This window comes from Mytilus trossulus, chromosome 13, assembly GCF_036588685.1.
Source record: "Mytilus trossulus isolate FHL-02 chromosome 13, PNRI_Mtr1.1.1.hap1, whole genome shotgun sequence".
Classification (NCBI taxonomy): domain Eukaryota; kingdom Metazoa; phylum Mollusca; class Bivalvia; order Mytilida; family Mytilidae; genus Mytilus; species Mytilus trossulus.
The window spans coordinates 55,438,184-55,461,050 of record NC_086385.1 but is presented as its reverse complement, the minus strand read 5'-3'; the positions used below and the strand labels follow the sequence as shown (position 1 = coordinate 55,461,050).

Sequence of the window (22,867 nt, the reverse complement as noted above, 5' to 3'; positions counted from 1 at the left end):
TTCTGTGTGACTACTTGATTATGTTGTTTGTGGAGCATATTAGTTCTTTTGAAAACTGAAACATTTTATTTTATTAGGAGGGGTTTGAAGGGGTTCTGGGTCAGGATAGACTATACATTATCTTGTTTATAGGATTCAATAAGAGAATTATGATCTTGGGTTCCGTTCTCTAATTTTAGTTTAGCCTCAACCAAATATAACAATATGAAACTTATATACACAATTTTTATTACCTCCAATCACAGATCAAGTTTGAATTTCACTTTTACAGTTCTTGAGTTATGTCCCTAAATATTGTTTTATGCAAGTAGGGGCATCATCTGTGTCCCATTGACACATTTTCCATTTATTTTGGGACTGAAGTAAATGACTTCTATGTGAGAGGTTTTGAAGTATTTTGTCCTTCCCTACACCTATATCACCCTGCTAGGTCGCTCAGTAATTCTCGTATCAAGACTTCAAAACGAGACAAGGCATTATCAGCGACATCACAATGTGAGAGGAGAAGTTATCAGCAACGTCACAATGTGACAGGAGATGTTATCAAGCTTGCTTTCGTCAAGCGTAAAACTGTCTTAGGGAGAGGAAGAAAGATCATTGATAGAACGATAAACAGATAATCGAGTTTTCTACGTATAGATACGTAAAATATCAGCTCGACACAATGTGAAACTTTTTAGCTCGTTCCCTATGCTCACTCGCCAAAAAGGTTCAGATTGTGGCTCGCGGCTGATATTTTACGATATCAATGTGTAGAAAACCCAATGATCTATACTTATCATGCATGAACCACATTAACAAAAGAAGCAGAACATACATTAACATTTGTTAGCAAATGTATTATTTATCCACTTCATGTTTTAGGCCTCGACAGAGACAGAAGGAAGATGCCGTAGGTTTGAGAAAATGTCGGCTGACTTGGAAGATTTCTATGGTAATCTACAAGACTTGGACCAATGGTTAGACCAAGCTATAGAACTGTCAGAGGAATATCAGGCTTCAGATGAAGACATAGAATTACAGTTTACAAACTATAAGGTAAAATAATTGGCTTCTTGAGAAGGAACAAATGGGGGAGTTTACAACCTATCTTAGGATTATATCCAAAGAGTTTCTTGCAATCTAGTTTTCCCTTGTGGTCCTTTAAGAAAATCTCTATTTTTTCTATTGAAAAATTACCAAATTGTGTCTGTTTTTTTCAAAATTTTGGTGGTTAAAACCTTTGGACCTGAACTTTTCCAGAACTCTGATAAATTCCAAGGTTAAACCAGGTAAAAGACTTTTCTGTTGAATTCTAAGCATATCTGAAAAGGGGGAGGGGAAGGGTTATGTTTTATATAGTGATTGAAAAATAATTGAATTCTCCATATAATCTAGAAATGGGCATAAATAAATAGGCCTTTTAACATTAAAATTTATATCAAAATAAGTTTGTGTAGAAAATCACACAAAATCTTTGAAAATTATACAATGATTTTAACAAAGACATATATTTCATGAAAAAAAAAAAAAATTTGCAAGAATTTTTATTTTTTGACGGTGTATGACATCTCTGCCAGTGTGGGAATACTTTGATCAAGCTAAACCTGTGTGTCCATTTTTATAATTTTTCATATCCTATTATCCAATTTAAAACATGTTGTGCTTTAACATGCCAAGGGGAATAACTCTATTTAAATTTCATGATTTACTTGAATGAAATTTGCTATGCAACATTTAAAGGACCATCATAGTGTGTATTTCAATTAAAAGCCCCAAGCTTCAGTCTAGCCATTGTTATACTATGAATGAAAACACATGCATGAATAAGATAGTTTAAAATCAAACAACTTGAGGAATTCATGTAACAATTTCAATTTTATTGATGAAAAAGTACATTGACCATAAAACAGGTTCATTTAAATAAAACGTAAACACAGGATTTAACATGGACGACAATGATATGGCTCACACTTCGTTATTTATGTTTGATTTCGAGGAAGAGGACGGGTTTTGTTATACGGTAAATTCGTATTTGAATATTTTATAAGCATTTTGTGTGATATTTTTGGAAGAATTTCATCATGGCTTTATAGTTATAAATCTTATTCAGTTTTTATACACATGTGTGTTTTCTTTTCCCCTTATTGCTTAATATGTTTGATTTAGACAGTAAGTGGTTGTTTGATGAGAACCATATGACATAAGAATTGAAGCAGTTTTTATTCTTATGGTAATGATTTTTTGCATGTTGAGTAATGTAAATTTATGCATATCTAAGATTGGGATTTTGTACATATTGAGTGTTGTTCAAATGTTAGTTAGGTGTTTTATTCGGGTGGCCTTTAAACTTTTATATCAGATGAAGTCCTTCGATTTATACATAACCAAAGAAAAGAAGAAAAAAAACTTAAGTTGTTTTTTAATCCAAAAGAAAATATTTATATTATAAATAGACTGACAGAATAGATAATCAGTTATGTCACAAATGTTTATAAGATATATAGATAAAAAACAAAAGTTATAAAGTGAAGTTATGTATTTACATAACATTGCATCATACAACATAGTAGGATTATAATCTTGTTTGGGATCTTTAGTTTTCAATTATTGATGAGAATTTAATGACTGGAAACATTTTTAAGTTTTGTAAGTTTAAAAGTATACATTTGTTTTGGCTAAAAAATTCTTATTTCAAGATACACACAAATTTTTCTGATGGCAATTCTTTTAAAAAAATTTCTTGTTGTTCGGTGTGAGCCAATGCTCTGTGTTGAAGGCCATACATTGACCTATAATGGTTTATTTTATAAATTTTTAATTGGATGGAGAGTTGTCTCATTGGCACTCATACCACATCTTCCTATATCTTTTAAAAGATGGGAAGGGTAACTCTTGTGGTCCTATTGATATCTTTTAACAGTGTGCCCACTATGGTCCACAAATTGTCCAAAAAATCATTAATGGGTAAAAATTTATCTATTGCATGACCATCTCCTTAAAAAAATCCTCTCATGTTGAAGAACTGCTCATTGATATAACCACATTCCCCTGTTTTATTTAAATGAAATGTTTTAAGTTAAATCTTCTCAAATTGATACATGTTTGATATTCCGCCTCATAAATTTTAATAACTTTTGTCAAAAGTCATCTCTGTATTAAACCTGTCGGATGTTAATAAAAGGAGATAGATAATGTTTATAAATTGTTATAAATCTCTTGTTTAAGGTGTTTAAGTATGATCATGAAATAAAGACGCGAACTCATCTGAACCTTTGTTTCCTTAAGTTATATGAATGTATATAAAACTCTGGACATTGAGTTTAAAGTTTTGAATAATTCTATTTTAAATTGATACATTTCTCAATAATCATGATAACATTTAGAAATTTAAACAATGTTTAGAAAATAGTGACAACTGCTTTTATTCTTCTCCATATTATTTCACTACTAGTACTGTGGGTGACCTAAATGTTTGTCTTGCTATGGAGACTTGCTTTATCTAAACTGGGTCTATTGCTAGCTATATCCCTTAAGTTCAGCATAAATTGTCCAAATCATTTGAAACAGTTTAAAATCTTTGATGTTTTGATTAAAAGGACACACAACAAGTTGATATGCAGATACATGAACAAGGTCTTTACATTTTTAAAATTTTGACCATAGACTGATTGTTCATTTAATTTGTTTGTGTACAAGGTTTAAATATCAATTTGGCGTAATACAATATGGAAAAATTAAGCTTAATTAATCTTGGATTAAGACATATTCATAATTTCTAAGTGTGTTGTGTATGATTATGTTGATAAGAGTACAATATGAAAACCAAATTATGTTTTGAAATATTGAAGTAAAAAAGGTCCAAAATAGAAAACTTTTTTTAAGGTTGGAATATATATAAATATTGTGTAATGGGATAATTTTATTTTTAATGTGAGTATATTTAAGTTTACAAATTAGTTTTCATTGGACTGATAATGGCGTAACTTTAATCTCATTGACTCGGTCAAAGGATTAATAAGAAATAATTATGCAAGACATTTTGATAACTTTACTATACCCTTGTATTATCAGAGACATTTAGACGTCTACTTTCTTTTAGATATAAATCTTAATTTGTATAAAATGCAATAGAAAATTTATCGATTCATCAGCTTATTAATTTTGTAAATTCACAGTTTCTGGTATGATTTCATTCATGCAGAAATTGGGATAGGTTTCCTAAAATTAAAAGATCACATTTTAGATTTCGTAAGCATAGAATTTATATATACTTGTATGTAGCATTTCCAGCATTTTTATGCCCCTGCATTCCCAGAGGAGGCATTCCAATGTAAGTTTACCCTTGCACAATGTATATGCATATTGTTTTCCTTCTCTTACTTAAGTTTGCCTGAAACAAATGTTATAAAAATAAACATAACCACAAAACACAGTTCAATTATGAAATTTGATTGCGTCACTTTAACCATTTAAGAGTTGCGTCTCTTTACAAATGGAAAAATTGCTGAATATTTGGATTCCGTTTTCTAACTTTAGTTTGCCTCACCAAATATTATAAAACTGATACTTAAAATGCTTATTATCACAAAACACAGATCAAATTGAAAAAAATTCATTCAAATTTAAAATTATTTAACTCAAAGCATACCAAACCAAAAACACTAAATAAACCTAAATTAGTTTACAATTTACATTGCAACTTCTTTTCTTTTTATCAATTTCATTCAGTTTTAATTTCTGATGTCGCTATGGTTGCAGCTACAGTAAAAGCCATATAGTACACCAACAATAAAACTTTGGAAGACAAGACTAATAATTTTGATATTTTTGTTTGTTACAGGAGTTTGTGGATGAACTGCAAGCCAAAGAAACAGAAATGGCCAATGCCTTCAAGATAGCTGATGGTTTCAGAGACGAGGCTCAGGTTTGTCTAATATTCTTCTCAGTAATGAAAGAGATTTGTGTGTAGTGGGTCTCATTAGGGTCTAAGCGAAACGCAGGATTGCTGATTTTTTGTAAACCTGAAAGTTATTGTGTCGTGAAAATCGGAAATAAGGTTTAGCGGGACCCCGGAAATAACAAAACAATAACAATTGTTTACGTACTAAATGAGAGTCAACATCTATACTGGCACAGTGATGCTTGGCCTCTGAGACTGGCCAAAAAAGTTCTGAGATTTGAGCCAGGTGATTGAGTCATCCTGTTCAATTTTATGCATTGGACTAGTGTGCTTTCTTCTTTGACAGCCAGCTTTTTGATTGCCTTTAAAAGATCTGTCTCTAGCATACTAGCAACATCACCTTGAAGGTCATGCATAATATCTGTACGCAGATTAGTTTCACAGCAGAAGAAAAGGTCTGTAGGCAAGACATTGTCTGTGATCGCCATCCCTGTTTTATACATCTTCCACTGTCTGGTGAATGCAGACCATTGATCTGGATCACATCCTGTGGCTATAGAAGGTGGGTCTTATTTTAACATGTGCGTTTACGGTTGAGCCAGAGGTGGGTGGACGGTTCTGTCATGAATCTGTAGAGCAGTGGTTAAAGCAGCAGCAAATGCTTCATCCAGGTCCTGAGATTTCCAATTACAGCCGTCTATGGGGCACTGTAGAACTGGCATTGTAAATTCACTGTGGTTAAGCTGTTAGCGAGTAGTATCAGTCATAAATGAGAGTCAACATCTTCCTAGGTTTATAGCTTTAATAATAAGGATGACTGATACCTGAAATGAATACACAGTATATTAGTAAATGATTAGTTACATACATAGTGTAAGCAGGATACGGGAATCTGACAAAACAGTAAGAGGGATCCGGGATCAGAACCCCCCATGAGACCCCCTGTGTATATTAAACAGGTTGTTCCACAATTTCCATTTTACCCAAATTATATATCTCCAAGTAGACAATAATCTTCAGGTCAGTGAACATTCAGTTGTAATTATAATACGCAAGTTAATAATTATAATACGCAAGTTAACAAAACCTTTTGAAAACTCTTTTTATGGTTCTTATACCGCTAGAAGAAGGGGGCATTTTTTGTGTAACCTTAATTGTTCGTCTGTATCTATACATCCAAAAGTTGGTTTTCTTTCTCTAACTTTAAATTGCTGAATCAAATTTAATGAAACTCGATGCACAAATCATATTAACCTAAAACTCAGATAAAAGTTCAAATTTGGATGGCATTAATTGTATTGTTCATGAGTTATGTCCCTTTATAGTGTTATATGGAAGCAGGGGCATCTTTTGTGTCCCATGGACACATTCCCCGTTTACTTTTCATGCTTAGTAGATGTTCACTAGAATAAGAAGAATAGTTGACGTGTTTGTTGCTGCCTTAATGAAAAGTAAAAACACAAAAATACCGAACTCCGAGGAAAATTCAAAAAGGAAAATCAAAAATCAAAAGGCAAAATCAAAAGTCCAAACACATCAAACGAATGGGTAACAACTGTCATATTCCTGACTTGGTACAGGCATTTTCTAATGTAGAAAATGGTGGATTGAACCTGGTTTTATAGCTAGCTAAACCTCTCACTTATATGACAGTCGCATCAAATTCCATTAAATTGTCAACGATGCATGAACAAAACAAACATACACAAAGAGTAAAAATGTCAAAAATAGGGGTACAACAGTCAATATTGTGTTATCATCTTAATATCTCTACATAAACAACAAATGTAACAAAGAAGCACAAAAAGGCATACATTAATTTAACATTCTCATTTTGCTTTTCTTATACGGCTGAATTTATCTATGTAAAGTCTACCCATAATGATAGAAGGTTTCATTACTGGTTTAAAAATGCGCGTTTGAAATTCGCACAGGTAGACATAAAAATAATTTTGTCGTATGACGGCATACATAAATGAAGACTTACGTAAAGTTGATATAACAAAAACAGACTTAACAGTAAAAGTAATAATAATAAATAAAATAATGGTGTGGTTCAAAGTATGACGGGATACATAAGAACAGTTTCACGTCAAATACGGCTGAATTTATCTATGTAAAGTCTACCCATAAATGATAGAAGGTTTTCATTACTGGTGTAAAATAGCGCATTTGAAATTCGCACAGGTAGACATAAAAATAATTTTGTCGTATGTCGGCATACATAAATACAGACTCACGTAAAGTAGATATACCAAAGACCAGACTTAACAGTAAAAGTAATAATAATAAATAAAATAATGGTGTGGTTCAAAGTATGACGGGATACATAAGTACAGTTTCACGCATTCTCTAAACCTCTTTCTATTGAAACTAATGTTTTGAAAATGAAAATGTACATATTTTGATTTAGGCATTATAATCATCCTTAATATCATTCTGTTTTGTATTTGTTTTCCTAAAACATCTTGTATTAAAGATTTGAAATTCAAAACTCCCTCATAATTATTTTCTTTCCATATAGTTTTTTGGGTTATCTCCCTTAGTACTGCATCTACATTTGCAGTAGTTGCTGTGCAAATGACAGATTGCTCTGACAATTTTAAGTTCTTAATAATACCACATATTAAAATAATGTAGGTAAATGTCTTTTCTGACCTAGTTTCTTGGTTAAAGACCCAAAACTCTAGTTAAACATGTTAAATAACACACCAGTATGTGGTTTATGATCTATTTTAAACATTTAAATATTTAGCATACATGACCATTTAATAAAAAGATATATATTTTAGATAACAGACTATCATACCATTCTTTAAATCATAACTGGATGGTTGGCTCATTAAATAAATATTATTGAATTAAACAATAGATGTATATATCATTGTCTGATGGTTGAATTGTTTCAATAAATTTTTATCCGAAATACAAAAACGGAGTATGGAAATATGCCTATTTAGATATTATAAATATAAATTATCTGAAAGTATTCAAAAGAGAAAAAAGAATTAAGCTCTTTCCCATTACTTGTATAGGTACTAAGGGATTCTTTGCTTTCTTATGTCTCATCTCTTTTTATACCCCCATCTTTGAAAAAGTGAGGGTTTAATTACTGTTTTACCTCTGACTGTCAGTCCATCCGTCCTTCCATCCCATGAATATTTTTTGTCACATTTCTCTCTGGAACTACATTACACAGAATTCTGAAATTTGGTGTCATGGTTTGTATCAGTCAGCTATACTGTGTGGTGCATTTTCAGATTCAACACTCAACAACTTCTGTTTTCTGATTGAAATCCTTCTGAAATGTTATATAATGAAAATTGCATCGTAAGTGCACTCTTATGCATATATTTTTTTAAAGGATTTTTATTGATGGTAATATGAAACCCTGTGTTTATAACAATAAGGTCTTGGACAAGTTTGATGGTCAGTGATGATCAGTTATGATCCTTGGAAATAGAAACTACATGAAATATTGCATTGTAAGCATTTTTTTTTCTAAATGATAAATATAAATTACTGAAACAACTGACTTTGAATAAGAATTAAAGTTCAGGAGTTGGTTTCAAGAAAAAACTTACGACTAAGATTGACCATAGGGGGGTAAGAGGGGTCCTGATCCAGAAATCCCGGGTTTAAAAACACGATATTCAGAAATCCTGAGGTCCCAAAATTCAAAAAAAAGAAATCCTGGATCCTGAAAGGGTCAATCTCGAATTAAAAACACTTGATCCTGGAGTCCCGATAAAGGTCCTTTCCCCCCTCAGTATAAGTAGACTGGATTGTTCATAACTTACGATCAACTTTAGATGTAAGATTTTTTGTGAAACTGCAGGACTCCAGAATCCTGTTTGAACATAGCAAAAAAATTGTAACGTCACTGTAGTGATAAATAATAATGCTAGACATATTAAACTCTATCCCTTTATTCTAACAATATCTAAATACATTGTGATATTGTTTACATTCTATCAGCCAATCTATACATTGTTTACACATCAGAATGATATTGTTAAACAGTCTCTAAACTATCTTATCTCGTCAAGGCAATTACCAATAATAATTCCACAACCGTGGATTACGCCAAGACAGAATCCCTTGTCATTCCCGAGATAGTGTTAACTATTCAAGTCTTTTCAATTTGTAGATTTGACTGTACGTTTATTTATCACCATTTAAACGTTTAAATCATTCGACGAGGCATTTAAATCAATGACTTGGGTCTTTTGTTTGTATACCATGTTAATACAGGTTTTACGATTATGATAGTTTAGTGTTAGTATAATATACAGATCCTGGGTGACTTTAACCACCTTGGGTCATATCTCTGGATTAACATAGGACCACTGTTTTATAAATTCTCTATTGCCAGTTATATTTTGTCAACTCTGGAATTTAAAATGGAAAGGATTTCATTGCCATGTGTGTTTTTATGAGAAAGTGCTTTTTCATTGATAACGATTTTTCCCGTCTTTTTAAAGTGATAAGGTTTTGCCTATAGATGTAAATAATTTAATACTTTTGAATTTAATCCATATTCAAAGTGTGAATTTAATTTCAAAAGGAAAAGTAAAACTTGTGGAAAGTAAGTTTGGTTTACAATTTCTTCATGTAATATATTGGATTTTAAAACATTGATGTAATAGTTTGAAAGGACTAACACTTTCTAGTCCTCGGAGAACTGGCAATTGTTTCAGTATAAGGATTATATAACCTTTATTTACATGGACTTAAAAACAAATCCAAGTGGCAAGATTTTCTTCCAAAAATTTACACAGTTGTGGTGAAAGTTTTGAGAACAAAAACTTTCTTGTTTTGTTGTGCTGTAATACATTGGAAGTAAAAAGTTGATCATGGAATTAGAATATTCTCAGAAGTGAAGTTCAAGGGATGGATGCAGTCTCTAAGACACCATGGCAGAGGGAAACGACATCAGTAATCTTAACATAGAGGATATATTTAAGGTAGTATTCATGTGTTTGATAATATAATGTGTATGCTTTCGCAGCATGGGGAAGGGGGTTGAAGGCTGTACGGTAACCTATAGCTGTTAATTTCTGTGTCATTTTGGTTTTTTGTGGAGAGTTGTCTCATTGGCAATCATACCACATCTTCTTATATTTTATTAAGTGTCACCCTTGACCTTCTGTCCATTCGTCCTTTTGTCTTTCTGTTCTTCTGTCTGTCTCCTACCGTCTTTATTTTCACATATTATAAGCAAGCTTGGTAGAGGGCATTTGTGTCCTCTTACACATTCATATTTTATTCTCTAATCCTTGGGAGCATGGTACTAGTGACTAATGGTGCAGACTGCCTCTTAGTTATAAGTACATGTATTTATGATTTTAAGATCTGAGTCAAGGTTGTGTGGTCAGTTTTACTGTATAACCTTTAAAAGATCTCACTGCAGCTGTTAACTTTGTTTCAAGTTAAATAGCCACTTATATTTATATTATATAGGGAATATAAATAACACTATAAGCAAACAAGTTTATAAGACCACTTCTCATGCAATTTTCACCTTAAACTTAACCTGCAAAATTGAATTTGTTGAAAAAATATTTTCATACTTGAAGAATTTTAGCACTCATATATTAAACATACTGTTATAGAAAGATAAATATTATAGATATCAATAGAATGAATTGTTTGATCCAGTTTGAACATTTTTGGTGTGTAAAATCTTTACAATTTGTGATCCATAACTTGTGACATGAATAGTATATAAATCCTTCTTAAAACGTTTATAAACATTTTGAATGTCATAATGATAGATAAAGAATCACTTTGGTATGTAGGTGTAGATACAGAAATGCATTGCTCTAACCTGGAAAACATCCAGAGCTCTATAGAAAGTAAAAGTTGTATACATTCAGTCATTGTTGACACAGGAACATGCCAACTTCTTTACTATACACCTTGTGTACTAAATAAAAGATCTGCTGCCATTGAATGAAACCTATTTGAACCAAACACACTTTTGGCTCTTTTCACAAAATATCTTAAGAGTAACATACTTGTTAGCCATACACATTTCCGTATAACTAACAATCAATTTTAATTGTAAGATTTTTTTGTGAAAAGCAGGGATCGTGTATTAAGTACTAAATCTGCCTTATGGGATGAAATTACAAGCTTTCAAGCTTTCAAGGTTTTGATACTTTTAAAGATTATGAAGATTAAATGTTATGTCATACTTTTTAGATTCATTGTATAAAAAAGGTCATTAGGTCATTTATCAAATAAACTTGAGATTCGACAGCAAGAGGTTTGCCTTCAAATTTGATGGCTCACTGGCTATGGTTAAGTTTTACTTCTCATCAGTCTTAAAACAAATCCTTGTGTGGTTTTGATGTATTCAAAAATATTTGACAAAGAGGTTTAACTGCATGTGTTTTAGCTTTTATTCTTTTTGTGTTTTCTACCTTTTATGGGGTTCTGGTGTTGCTTATTCTTTAGTTTTCTATGTTGTGTCATGTGTTCTTTTGTTTGTCTGTTTATCTTTTTAATTTTTAGCCAGGAGTTGTCTGTTTATAATTTCGATTTATGAGTTTGACTGTTCCTCTGGTATCTTTCGTCCCTCTTTTATGAAGTTTTGGTTGTTTTGCTCTTGACTAAAAATTGTTGGTGTTACTGGGTTGAAGGAGGGAGACTATTATGCTCCTGTCTATCCATGTATGCATCTGTCCATCACATGAAATATATTATGATTTGTGGAATTGTTGTCAGCATGAGAATGCCCTCACTTTACCACCTTTAACAAATATGACATGTTTATTGTAAATAAAAGAAATTTTTCTTGATGTAATGTATTTTATTATTTTTTTAACACTTTCCATTAACTAAATAAGAGTTTTATTGTAAGTTTATAACTTTCCATCAATAATATACCTTTATCATAGGGATTAATGAAGCAGAAAAATCAATTAAGTTTTTAATTACTAAGTTTAAAATCGTAATTACATTCTGATAAAAAAAGCAGATAGATGTTTCTTATTGCTCTGACCTGGGTTCAACCATAATCCTGTTTTGTCCTAACTACAAAATATCAATAAATAAAATATATAACAGGCCACATTTTGTATGTTTCTGTCCCAAGTCAAGATCCTGTAAATAAGCTGTAATTCAATGGTGGTCTTTCATTTCTTATTTACATAGGCAGATCCAGCCCCTCCCCCCTTAGGTCAGTCAACCCACCCCCCTTAGGAAAAGTTCTGGATCTGCCACTGGTTTTTTGTTTTGTACATGAATTTGGCATTTGATTTTCTTTTAAAATTGTTTTGCATTTATTTTGTCATTTCTGGGCATTTCATAGTTTGTAGTGAAGTATTGGTTTTGCTCATTATTGAAGGTTGTACAGCAATCTTAAGATGCTTACTACTTCATCATTTGGTCTCTGATGGAGAGTTGTCTCCCATGCACATCTTGTTATTTTTGTCTAGCTTGCAAGGACCATCACAGAATTAGTATTTTTTACTATGGGTAATTTTTTAAGTGGAATGTGTTATAGTTTATCTTTGCCTCCCCTGAGTAATTTATTAACCTACTCTTTTTTGTTATGTAAAATGCATTTGTATTGGAAGCCTTTATAGAAGGTGTAAACTTGTATGTGTATATATCATTGGCATTTTACATTATTTTGAAACTTGATTCAATTTTTTTTAAATGAATTAAACTTCTAGTGTATTAAAATAAAATTTGACCTATTGATTAAACAGTCCAATACACTGCTGTCTATAATTATCCTTTAAAAAATAATATGTACGATTAAATACTTAAATAGTACGGTTATTATTTTGGCAAAATGTTTTGTAATCATAAAGCCAATTACAGCTCCATATAAACCAAGTACTAATTCTTTTGATATTGTAAGTCTCAAGGTATATGTCTGGGTATTAGTATAAGTAGTTAGTTATTTTAAGTCTTTAAAAAGTTGTTGCAAGAATAGGCATTAGTCATTGATTGAAAAGAGGGGGGAAATTCAAGGACTTCCCATCATTAGGATATTGCTTGTCGTCATTCATCTTACGGTTACCACCTTTAGACAGTTAAAAAAATAAAACACGTCTATTTAAGATTTGGAAAGAGAATCATTGTTTCATAAAATATGGAAGTACCAGTAGTCCTTTTCTGGAAAGTTAAATTATGAACATGATAGCAGGTTAACTAAGTCCAAAATGTCTCTTTGCTCTTTTGTTTGTCTTTATGTTTGTTTTAAAATATTTAGTAAATCTATAAAAAAAAAATTGAAGTATCAAGTTTTAACTTTCAATTGTAGGAGTGTACAAAGTGACCACTACTTCTAAGTTTAAAAAAAGTAATTGAGAGTTATCTCCCTTTAAATATTGTAACATTAAGATGTTAGTAAACATTGTGAGTCCTTATCTCCATTATTTGTTATTCTTAGTAAACAAAACAACAAACGTGAACAAACAAACTTGAGAACACTTCAATCCTCCACTGGGTGCAATCTATAGAGGGTGGAAAGGAATGGGTTGTTTTAACAATAATAATATTGGCGAAGTTTTATAGTACTGTAAACTGATAGATTGAACAAGGAATTGTTGAGTCATCTGGACCTGTTAAGGTTGTAAAATACTTGTTATGACACAATAATCAATGTTGATACAACTTTTATGAGTTGATAGATTTGATGTTAATTTCATTTCAAATACGGGTCACTGTCCCAAGTTTTTCATGTGGTAAAAGCAGAATTCTGCCTGGTCCAGTTGTCTTTTACTGATACTGCACAAGTTGTATATTGTAAATCTGTCAATTGACATTTATGAGTTGGTTGACCGTTATGGAATAGCTGTTTCACAGATGATATCGGATATATTCCTTACGTCGTAACTACAATCCCCTTCCCTTTCATGAATGTTACCTACCAAATTATACTAGTTACCGGATTTGTTATCACATGAGCAACACGATGGGTGCCAAATGTGGAGCAGTATCTGTTTACCCTTCCGGAACACTTGAGATCACCCCTGGTTTTTGGTGGGGTTTGTGTTGCTTATTCTTATATTGTGTCATGTGTACTATTGTTTGTCTGTTTGTCTTTTTCATTTTTAGCCATGACGATGTCAGTTTATTTTCGATTTATAAGTTTGACTGTCCCTCTGGTATCTTTCGTCCCTCTTTTATAAATATCTCATCAGATTTTTAATTTTGTCATCTAAGCATAGAAAACATTAATTGTCACCATCATTTAAAGTTGGATGCAAGTAGGTCTTTTGTTATATATAGATATAGGACGATGTGGTGTGAGTGGCAATATAGTATGCTTATATTGCCTCAATCTATTGCCAAAACAGACTATTTAGAGCTGTATATTTGTTAGACATACTTATACTTAGACTAATAAATTGATTTATTAGCTATATACAACAGTGGTGGATCCAGGGGTTTGCCCCCCCCCCCCCCCATTTTTTTTTAACGATCAATGAATTTGAATGGGGATAATAGCTGGATCTACCCTAGTGTAATGTACATGTATAGTTATGTCAATAAATTTTCTTTAGACTACAAATGTTATTGATGTGAATTTTGGTACATTTTCTTTTTGAAAGTTACCTGATTAAATATGCAAACATAAATCTTTATTTGAAGTTAAAATGATGTCGTGATCATTGAAAATATATAAGAGGATTTGTTGTAGTAAAGTTATCGACCCGCCCTAAATAGATAATAATCTTAAAATATATAACTCAAAGGAATGCGGCAGTCATCAACATAAAAAAATATGAAAGCTTTGATTTTCTGTAATTTGAATCTTATATTTTTACAAGTGATGGTTTATATTCAGCACTTGATAGCCATTGCAGTCAATAAAAGGGTGTATTTTCACTTGTTATTGTGATTCACTGTAATTTGACTAGCATGCATGTACCCCTTAAAAAACAAAACAAAAAGTAATGCTGATAGTTTTTTACAGGCATGCATTGAAGAAGAGAAAAATTATATTTAGATCATTGAAATTTGTTGAATCATATTTGCAGGTGGAAATTCAAACCCCAAAATTATTGAATCCAATCTGTATCAGTTATTGCTTATAAACCATTGTTCACTAAGATTTAAGATTTGAAAACATTTTGCCACACCCACTTTTTACAAAACTAGTAGACCCTCTGTCAGATTATTGTATTACGATTCCAGTTTAAGGTATGGACAACTCTTTGATAGAACCCACTAAATATTTATGAAGTAGCTAATGAAGTATAATAATACATTATAAAGGCTGAAATGTATTGAAGCCTTTAAATAATTTGAGTACCACTTGATCAAATAACAAACTTTAAAAATTCATCTTAAATTTGATATTTTGATGATTTAATAATGTTAATGTTAAGCTGTACAAGGTTTATATGCCCTAAATTATTTGAAATGGTGCAAACTCAGTGCATCTATAGATTTAAAAAAAAATCCTTGCCCTTTGGTAGTCATGGGCAGTGTAACATAGAATAGAGAAGAAAACAGCCAAAGGCCACCAACGATTCTTAAATCAATGCAGTTAGAGAATTCCATACCCACAAGGTGGACTTCAGCTGTCCTCTTAAGATTAACTTTTTATAAATGTTCATTGAAAAGGGTGCCACTAACTTCATCTTTGATAGTTGTAATTCCAATTTTCAATTAGCTTACTCTATAATATTGGGAGTATATTCATATTCTGTATGTATCTGAACCCCCTTTTTTTGCATTTGAATGGGGACATATAGTTGGAACCCCCCTTTTTAAAATGGCTGGATCTGCCCCTGCTCTTCCAATTTCTTCAGCTTTCTTTGAAGATGATTATTTTCCAGTGCTATAAACATAAGTAGGTCACGGTGATCACATATATGAATTTTCCATTAAAAGATATGTACTGTACTTTCATATGAATGGAAATAGGTATATAAAAGGAGGGCAATGTTCTTTGACAAGATTTGAATAAGAGTTACCTAAAAATACTCTCTTTAAATTCTCATTAATGTTTAGTTCATCGATAAATAAATGACCTGGTGAATGTTGACATAATAATAAATATTTGTATTAATATAAACTTCTTTTAACCTATAACAAAAATTAAGTCAACAGTTAAATTACATTCAAATGGTGTTTTCGTGCAAACTGACTTAATTTTGCGGATGAACTATAACTTACATTTCATTTCCGAATTCCTGCTGTCAAAATTAAATATCATCGCAGTGTAAACAATTTTTTTGGAAAACTTTCAGATATTTAAATTTTAAAATATATAGATTGATTAAATTACTTCATAAATTTTAATTCTAATAGATCAATAACTATCAAATGGTTGAATTACCTATGTAGTCATTAGTCTCGTTACGCTAGGTAAAAATATTGAATTACCTATGTAGTCGTTACGCTAGGTAAAAATAGTGAATTTCTCGATGTTTATATATCTACCATAAGTAGTGAATGAATTGTTAGATGGAGCATTGGATTTCAGGAAATGTTCATAAAAAAGATCCATGTAAACAAAGTTCTCTGAGGACTGTTATATTGATTGAAAGATGATGTAAAAAAAAAACTTGTAGTTTTGAACATGTTGAAGACAATTTGAATAATGTTTGTAATTATTCAAGAAGATATGGAATTGAAAAAAAATGTCAATTAGCTTTGCACCTGAAACCTATTGAAAGATGAACATAATAGTATCATTACTAGTATGGAATATTTTTATGGCTGTTAAATAATAAATTTAAAAGGATTTTTGCATTGAAAATGGCACTACAATTATAACATTTTAATCATCTATATACAACAATGGATTTTCCTGCAAGCTAGGCATATATTAAGCTTGCTGGAGCATTAACACAAAAACATTTTATAGTTATCAAGTACTGTGGGTATTTTGACGTAGAAACTTTTGTTTTTCCAAAGATTTCAGATAGAACCTAACTTATAGTACGTGTGAATATTGTCGTGCTGAAATATTTGCAAAATCATGCATTTATTTTGATTGGTGGATTTCCAATATGTGATACGGATCTGTATTATGGATGTGGATTAAAATTTCAATGTGTGGATCAAAATATTTATGTAGTGGATTAATTACTACTTTTATCAATAGATCCACCCAGGGGAGGACGATCTATTTAGATCAATAATAAATAAGGATTAAAATAGAAATTCTGTTTTATAAACTCATAATTATAAGTATAGGTGTCCGCAGTGACCATTTTCCTATGTCAAAGATTATTTGAATGTGAAAGTGACCCATTGGTGATTTTTCGGCATTACAATGATCAAATGTTTGAAAATAACATTATGTATGAATATATTGTCCATAAATAAGAATATAAGAAGGAAAGAATAATGATTTTTGCAAATACATTTAGTTGGAACTGTTGTAAAAGTACAAAAGTGTGAAGGTCAAGGTGCGAAGTTTTAATGAGAGATCAAATGTGAACTAATAGGGTATTAAATGGCAGAAAAAGTATGGGAATAATTAGAGAAAAGACATGGACTGATAGTTATAAAAAGACAAGGTAACAGTTCATTAGAAAGGATTTAACTTAATGAAATGTTTTGAAATTTGATCAGCATGATCAGTTAAAAGGAAAAATAATTAAGTTTGAAACATATCAAGCTCAAAAACTAGACAATTTCTGATTGGAATTGCGAGTGTTGCTAGATTAAAACAAAGTTTCATAAATGTTGACGTTTATGGTTATATGACGTGAGTAAAAACGATATTCCAAATTGTTCTCCGATTGAGCCTCATTTTAGTGAAATTTACCGTCATAATGTTTAATATGGGGTACATGTTACAGGTGTTTTAAAGCTTTAAATCTCCAGACACTTGGTCATTACAATGTTTTAATCCATTGAAAGCTTGAATTACGGACCATAGTTATAAGTAAGAGGTTAAAAAGGTGAAAATAATGGATCCACTGAAAGGTTGCATAATTGACAATAGTTATTAAAGGTTAAAAAGGTGTAAAAAATGGAAGAGAAAATTTCAGTAAACATGGAGGATAAAGATGATGGAGAGATGTGCTTTCGTAGTTCGTGTGTGATTGAAATCGGGAAAGTTAATGGATTTAATGTTTCTCTAATAAATACAGAATGTGGAGGACTTGATAATGGATTGATTGATAAATCTCAAATTGATATTGAAAATAGGAATTTAGATAAGACTGAAATAGCTGAAAATCAGCAAATTTATGAGAAAAACTTTATTACCGATAAAAGGGATTTCGTTGATAGTCCACCAATGAGTTCAGAGAATGGCACGTTAGATGTAAAAGAAGTTATAAAAAGGCATTCTTTAGTTAATCATTCATGTTATGGGATGGGATTAACAAATGTTCAGCTTTATGAAAATCAATCAGCTGATCAAGACACTAGTGGACATTATACTAGTAGTTCAGACCAAAATTCAAATGTGCTTTATTTTGAAAATGAGGACATTGAAATTACAGAATGTTATAATGTACTGAATCCTGATAAATCTTCTTCTGGAATTCAATGTTCTTTAAAATGTGATTTATGTGAAAATCAACAGCAAACTGATAAAAATTATAATGTGGATAATGGACCTGGACAAGTCAGGGGAGACAACAAAGAATGTATATTAGACAAGGGAGATAATAATGAATCTGGACATGAAAAGGGAGACAATAATGAACTTGAACAAGACAAGGGAGACAACAAAGTATTTGAACTAGACACTAAGGGAGATAACAATAAAAGGGGAGACTTTAGTTCTTTGATGGTTGGAAGTAAAACGGTTGAAATGAATTTAATTGAAAATGAAAAACAGTGCACTTTGAATGCTAATGAATTGGGAAATAAAACTGTGAAGATGAAATGTATATCTATGGAAACAGGAAATCAAGATATTCCTGACACTTTTGAAGTTCTGGCTGACATTTGCAAAGAACTTGATGAAGAGATGTTGCCAGCTGTTCCAGAAAATTCAGACCATATGAAAAAGCTTGAAATCTCAGGGGTTAAGCAATGTATTGTGAATGTCAAGGAAAATTCTCAGAAAAATGTGACACCAAAGCCACAAACAACAAAAAGTTGGAAATTTTCCATTTACAAAAATAATGCAGGGGAGAAAAGTTTAAACAATTCAAAACTTTCATCTGTAAAATATTCTACTAAGGGAAAATTAACTGATTTGGATGCCTGTCCAGATATTGTGATAAGTAGAAAATATCGAAAGTTTGAACATTTGGAGGAAGATCTGCCTGATCTCTGTGTTTGTCCACATCAGGATAAATATGCTTTTTCTGTAAAAGTATGTAATATTTGTAATGTTTGTCCACATCAGGATAAATATGCTTTCTCTGTAAAAGTCTGTAATATATGTTGGCCATACTCATCATATCATATAAATTCTTTGATCAGTTTTATAATTGGTGTCTATGAAATTCCCATAATTTTGCATTTTAGACTTACAGAAAACAAATATTTTCGTCATGATACAGTTTCTTGTACAACTGTGCAATCAGAAGAGCAATGACTGCTGATGACTTTAAGGTGGTACCCAACACCTTAACCAAAAATTAATTTGGCTCGTTTAATTTTCTTAAAATTGTTGTTAAAGTGTTTACTTGACCCTTTGACAAAAATATAAAAATTTCCAAAAAATTGAACCAACCCTTTATTTAGAAAAATTATACTGGTTATATAGCAGTTTGACAAAATCTTGTTTTGATCATTAATAAGCTTAATATTCCATAAACAACACAAAGTCGTTAAAACATTCTGTTGATTTTACAGAGTTATCTCCCTGTAGTGTTAGGTACCACCTTCATCTTGGGGATTGTTTTAAAGTATTGAGTTCTTCATCCAGGCATTTTGGTCTGGGTTTTGCTCCCGGTTGAAGGCAATATCTCCTTATTTTCATATGCTGAAGCTGGTCTGCTAGACTGCATGTCTAATTGGAATTAAAACATTTTAAATGGCTATCATAGAATGTCAAGTATCACGATTTAAACAAGTACAACAGCTATATTCTGTCTGTTCTCTGAACTGTTTTTTAATTGGTTTCTTTTAAATTCATAATCCTGCATTCAAAGCTGCCTCATACTCAATAATTATATAAACTTTGTTATATAATCCTGTGTTCAAGGCTGCAGTAAAAGATATCCATTACTTAGCTATAAAACAGTACCTTGCATATTTTCTAATTGTTCTGTAAAAACGGCATTGAGATCTTAAGAATTAATTCATGTGAATGGATAAATTAATAGTAATATGATTATATCCTTGCCCTAGGATAATTTAAAGTCTTATACATGATAAACGTAATAAAAGATTTAATAAAGAAATTAAATTAAAATGTGGAAATTAACTTTAATGATTTATAATGGTTTACTATAAGACAAGCTTTGTGGTCTCAACTTCAAAAGACGAACTATTGACTGTTAATATTACAAGCTGTAGTGACATATTTGTGCCGATAATTTCAAGGTATTAAAAATGTGGACAGGGTGTAACTAGGCATATGAAATTTTTGTAACTTTCTTTACATTTGTAGTGTTGATGTATGATTTCATTATATTTTTAGCATTTTTATTCTGGTCTTTAATATTCTTCAAAATTGGAAAAAAAGCAAAAGTAAGTGACACACTCACGGAGATAAGTTGTCAGATTTACGTGAAGAATTGCAACATTTTCTTGAACACCAAAATCCAGTACCTTATATGAATAATGAATAAATTGAAACAAGATGTCTATAACCATAATCTGTTACACTGCAATCATCACAACTTACAAAGATTGGCGGTTTTCCTTCCAAATGTCATTGGTTCTGATACCCCCTTCAGCTTGTAAATAAAACTACAAATAGTTGTTGTCTAATTCAGTGCTGTATAATATTAATGGATGAGTGAATTAAACATGGACTTCAGAGGCTACTCTAAATATTTATCTACCTAAAAATTTGAATTAAATATCTGTGGACAAGCTTATATTATATATATGCATGACATATATAAAAGTGCATACCGTTACTTCATTCTTAATCATATTTCAGATGTGTTTTATGTTTGATATTAGTAATTCTGTTTCTTTCAGTCTACTGTGTTCAATGAATATAGCAGCTTACATTTCCATACAAACAATTAATAAAAACCATAACATTTTTATTTTTTAGGAATTTGAAAAAGAGGCTGAAGCATACAGACAGAGAACACATCAACTTCCACCAATCAGAGAAGAGCATGACAATGATGTCATTGATGATGAAATTGAGTCATTGGAGGCCAAGTACAGGGATATTTCTAGGGAGTGTTCTAAACATTTGGAAAAACTGTCCTCCATAATGAAACAGAAAAAAGTATTTGACGAACTCAGTGACAAACTATCAGGTGTCTATCCTCAAATCGAAAAGAAAGTCTCACAAATTGACGAACAGGAAGTGGGCAAAATGCCAGACAGAGATACTCAGGATCTAGCCATGTTGAAAGATCTAAAAGCAGATTTGATTGGTCAAGAACGAAAATTAAAAGAACTTTCTCAAACTGGAGAAAAATTAGTCAAAGGGTTGGAAGGTATTAACATGCAGTCAAAAGCTGACACTGTCAGAAATACAATGGACGAGTGTCGTGAAAAACATGACAGTTTGCAGCGAGATATCGCACTCAAAGAAGAAGTGTTTGACTCTGCGGTTTCACAACAACATGACGTCATGAACAGATTAGACGAATTAACTGAGTGGTTATCAGAAACGGAACAATTCCTAAACGAGGGACGAGCCATAAGTCTTGACAAGGATAAATTATTAACCCATCTTAAGGAACAGCAGCTAATGAACGCTGAGATAGACAGTAACAAAGCCTTACTAGAGAGGTTGTCGGAGGCTCCAGATACATCTATGACAGAAGACGCTGAAACAGCAATATTTGATCTCTCAGAAAGGTAGTTTAAATTCAGAAATTATTGCAATGTTTTTATTATAGTGAAAAATGGGACAATTTCAACTCTTGATTTTTATCTCTAAGAAAGGTAGTTTAGATTTGTTGGTAATTTTTGGTTTTGCCGCTTAGCAAAGCAAGATTTAGGTGTGAGGCTCAGTACAAAAAATACTGTACAACCCTCTACACTAATTTTATCATCAAACCCTGTTGTCAATAATAATTAAATATTACAGAACGAACCCATGGTTAGAAGATAAAATTAGTTGGGAGAGTTGTAAAGTATTTTTTGTCTCACCTCCTCATGAAGCAAGTCTAGCAAATTTCCTGACATTTCACAATATAAATCTTTGATGTAGAGTTTACTGTGGTGTCAATTATTTTTGTTGGTTATAGAAACATTCAAGGGTGCCTAATTTCTTGGTTCCATAACAAACTCATATATAAATCATAGTGAGTCAAAATGTTCATTTCAATAAATATTTAATATTACATGGTTTCTCTTCTGAAGAAGAATCAGTGGCAGGTCCATAACTTTTCATAAAAAGGGGGGCAATGTCTGTTATAAAAGGGGACCAGCTACATTCATGCTTCAGTGATTCCCTATTTAATCAACCAATTTTTCCTACAAAAGATCCACATATGAAAATACTAAAACTTGTACCCCACAAGTATTAATGAAGCCACGGCACTATACATTTGATAATATTTACAAGTACGTAACAACCTGGGAATGTTTGATATTAAACACTAAAAATCAATAGTTGATTTCTACAAATTAGTGGATTGACATTCTTAAATAAATAAATGATTTTAACCCTCAGAATTGAAGTCACTGAAAATTTGATAATTGATTGCTTAAATTTAATAGCCATTGTCTAATAGAGGGTGCACCTCAGCAACCCTTTTCACAAAATATGTTACCAAAAAGCACTTGGAAGTCCTGATTATTTCATTGTAACTTTAACCATCAATTTTTGTTACAAGAGCTCGGAAACCTGAGAAGTTTGGGTCTTGCCTAATTAGCTAGGTTTGTGTATCTAATGTAACAGTTAATATGTGGTCCTAATGCAGTAGATATTTCAGTTTAAAGGCCCCAGTT

At 31.5% G+C, this 22,867-nt stretch overlaps 1 protein-coding gene across 11 annotated transcripts in view; it reads left to right on the top strand.

Annotated features, from left to right (window-relative positions):
* Positions 1 to 22,867, top strand: part of LOC134695419 (dystonin-like) — a 131,023-nt gene that overhangs the window by 53,458 nt on the left and 54,698 nt on the right. For all 11 annotated transcript variants that reach the window (XM_063556663.1, XM_063556664.1, XM_063556665.1 and 8 more), the window contains 3 exons: positions 865 to 1,038; positions 4,823 to 4,906; positions 21,006 to 21,769. In XM_063556663.1, the coding sequence (XP_063412733.1) occupies positions 865 to 1,038; positions 4,823 to 4,906; positions 21,006 to 21,769 (1,022 nt within the window). The remainder of the gene's footprint in view (positions 1 to 864; positions 1,039 to 4,822; positions 4,907 to 21,005; positions 21,770 to 22,867) is intronic.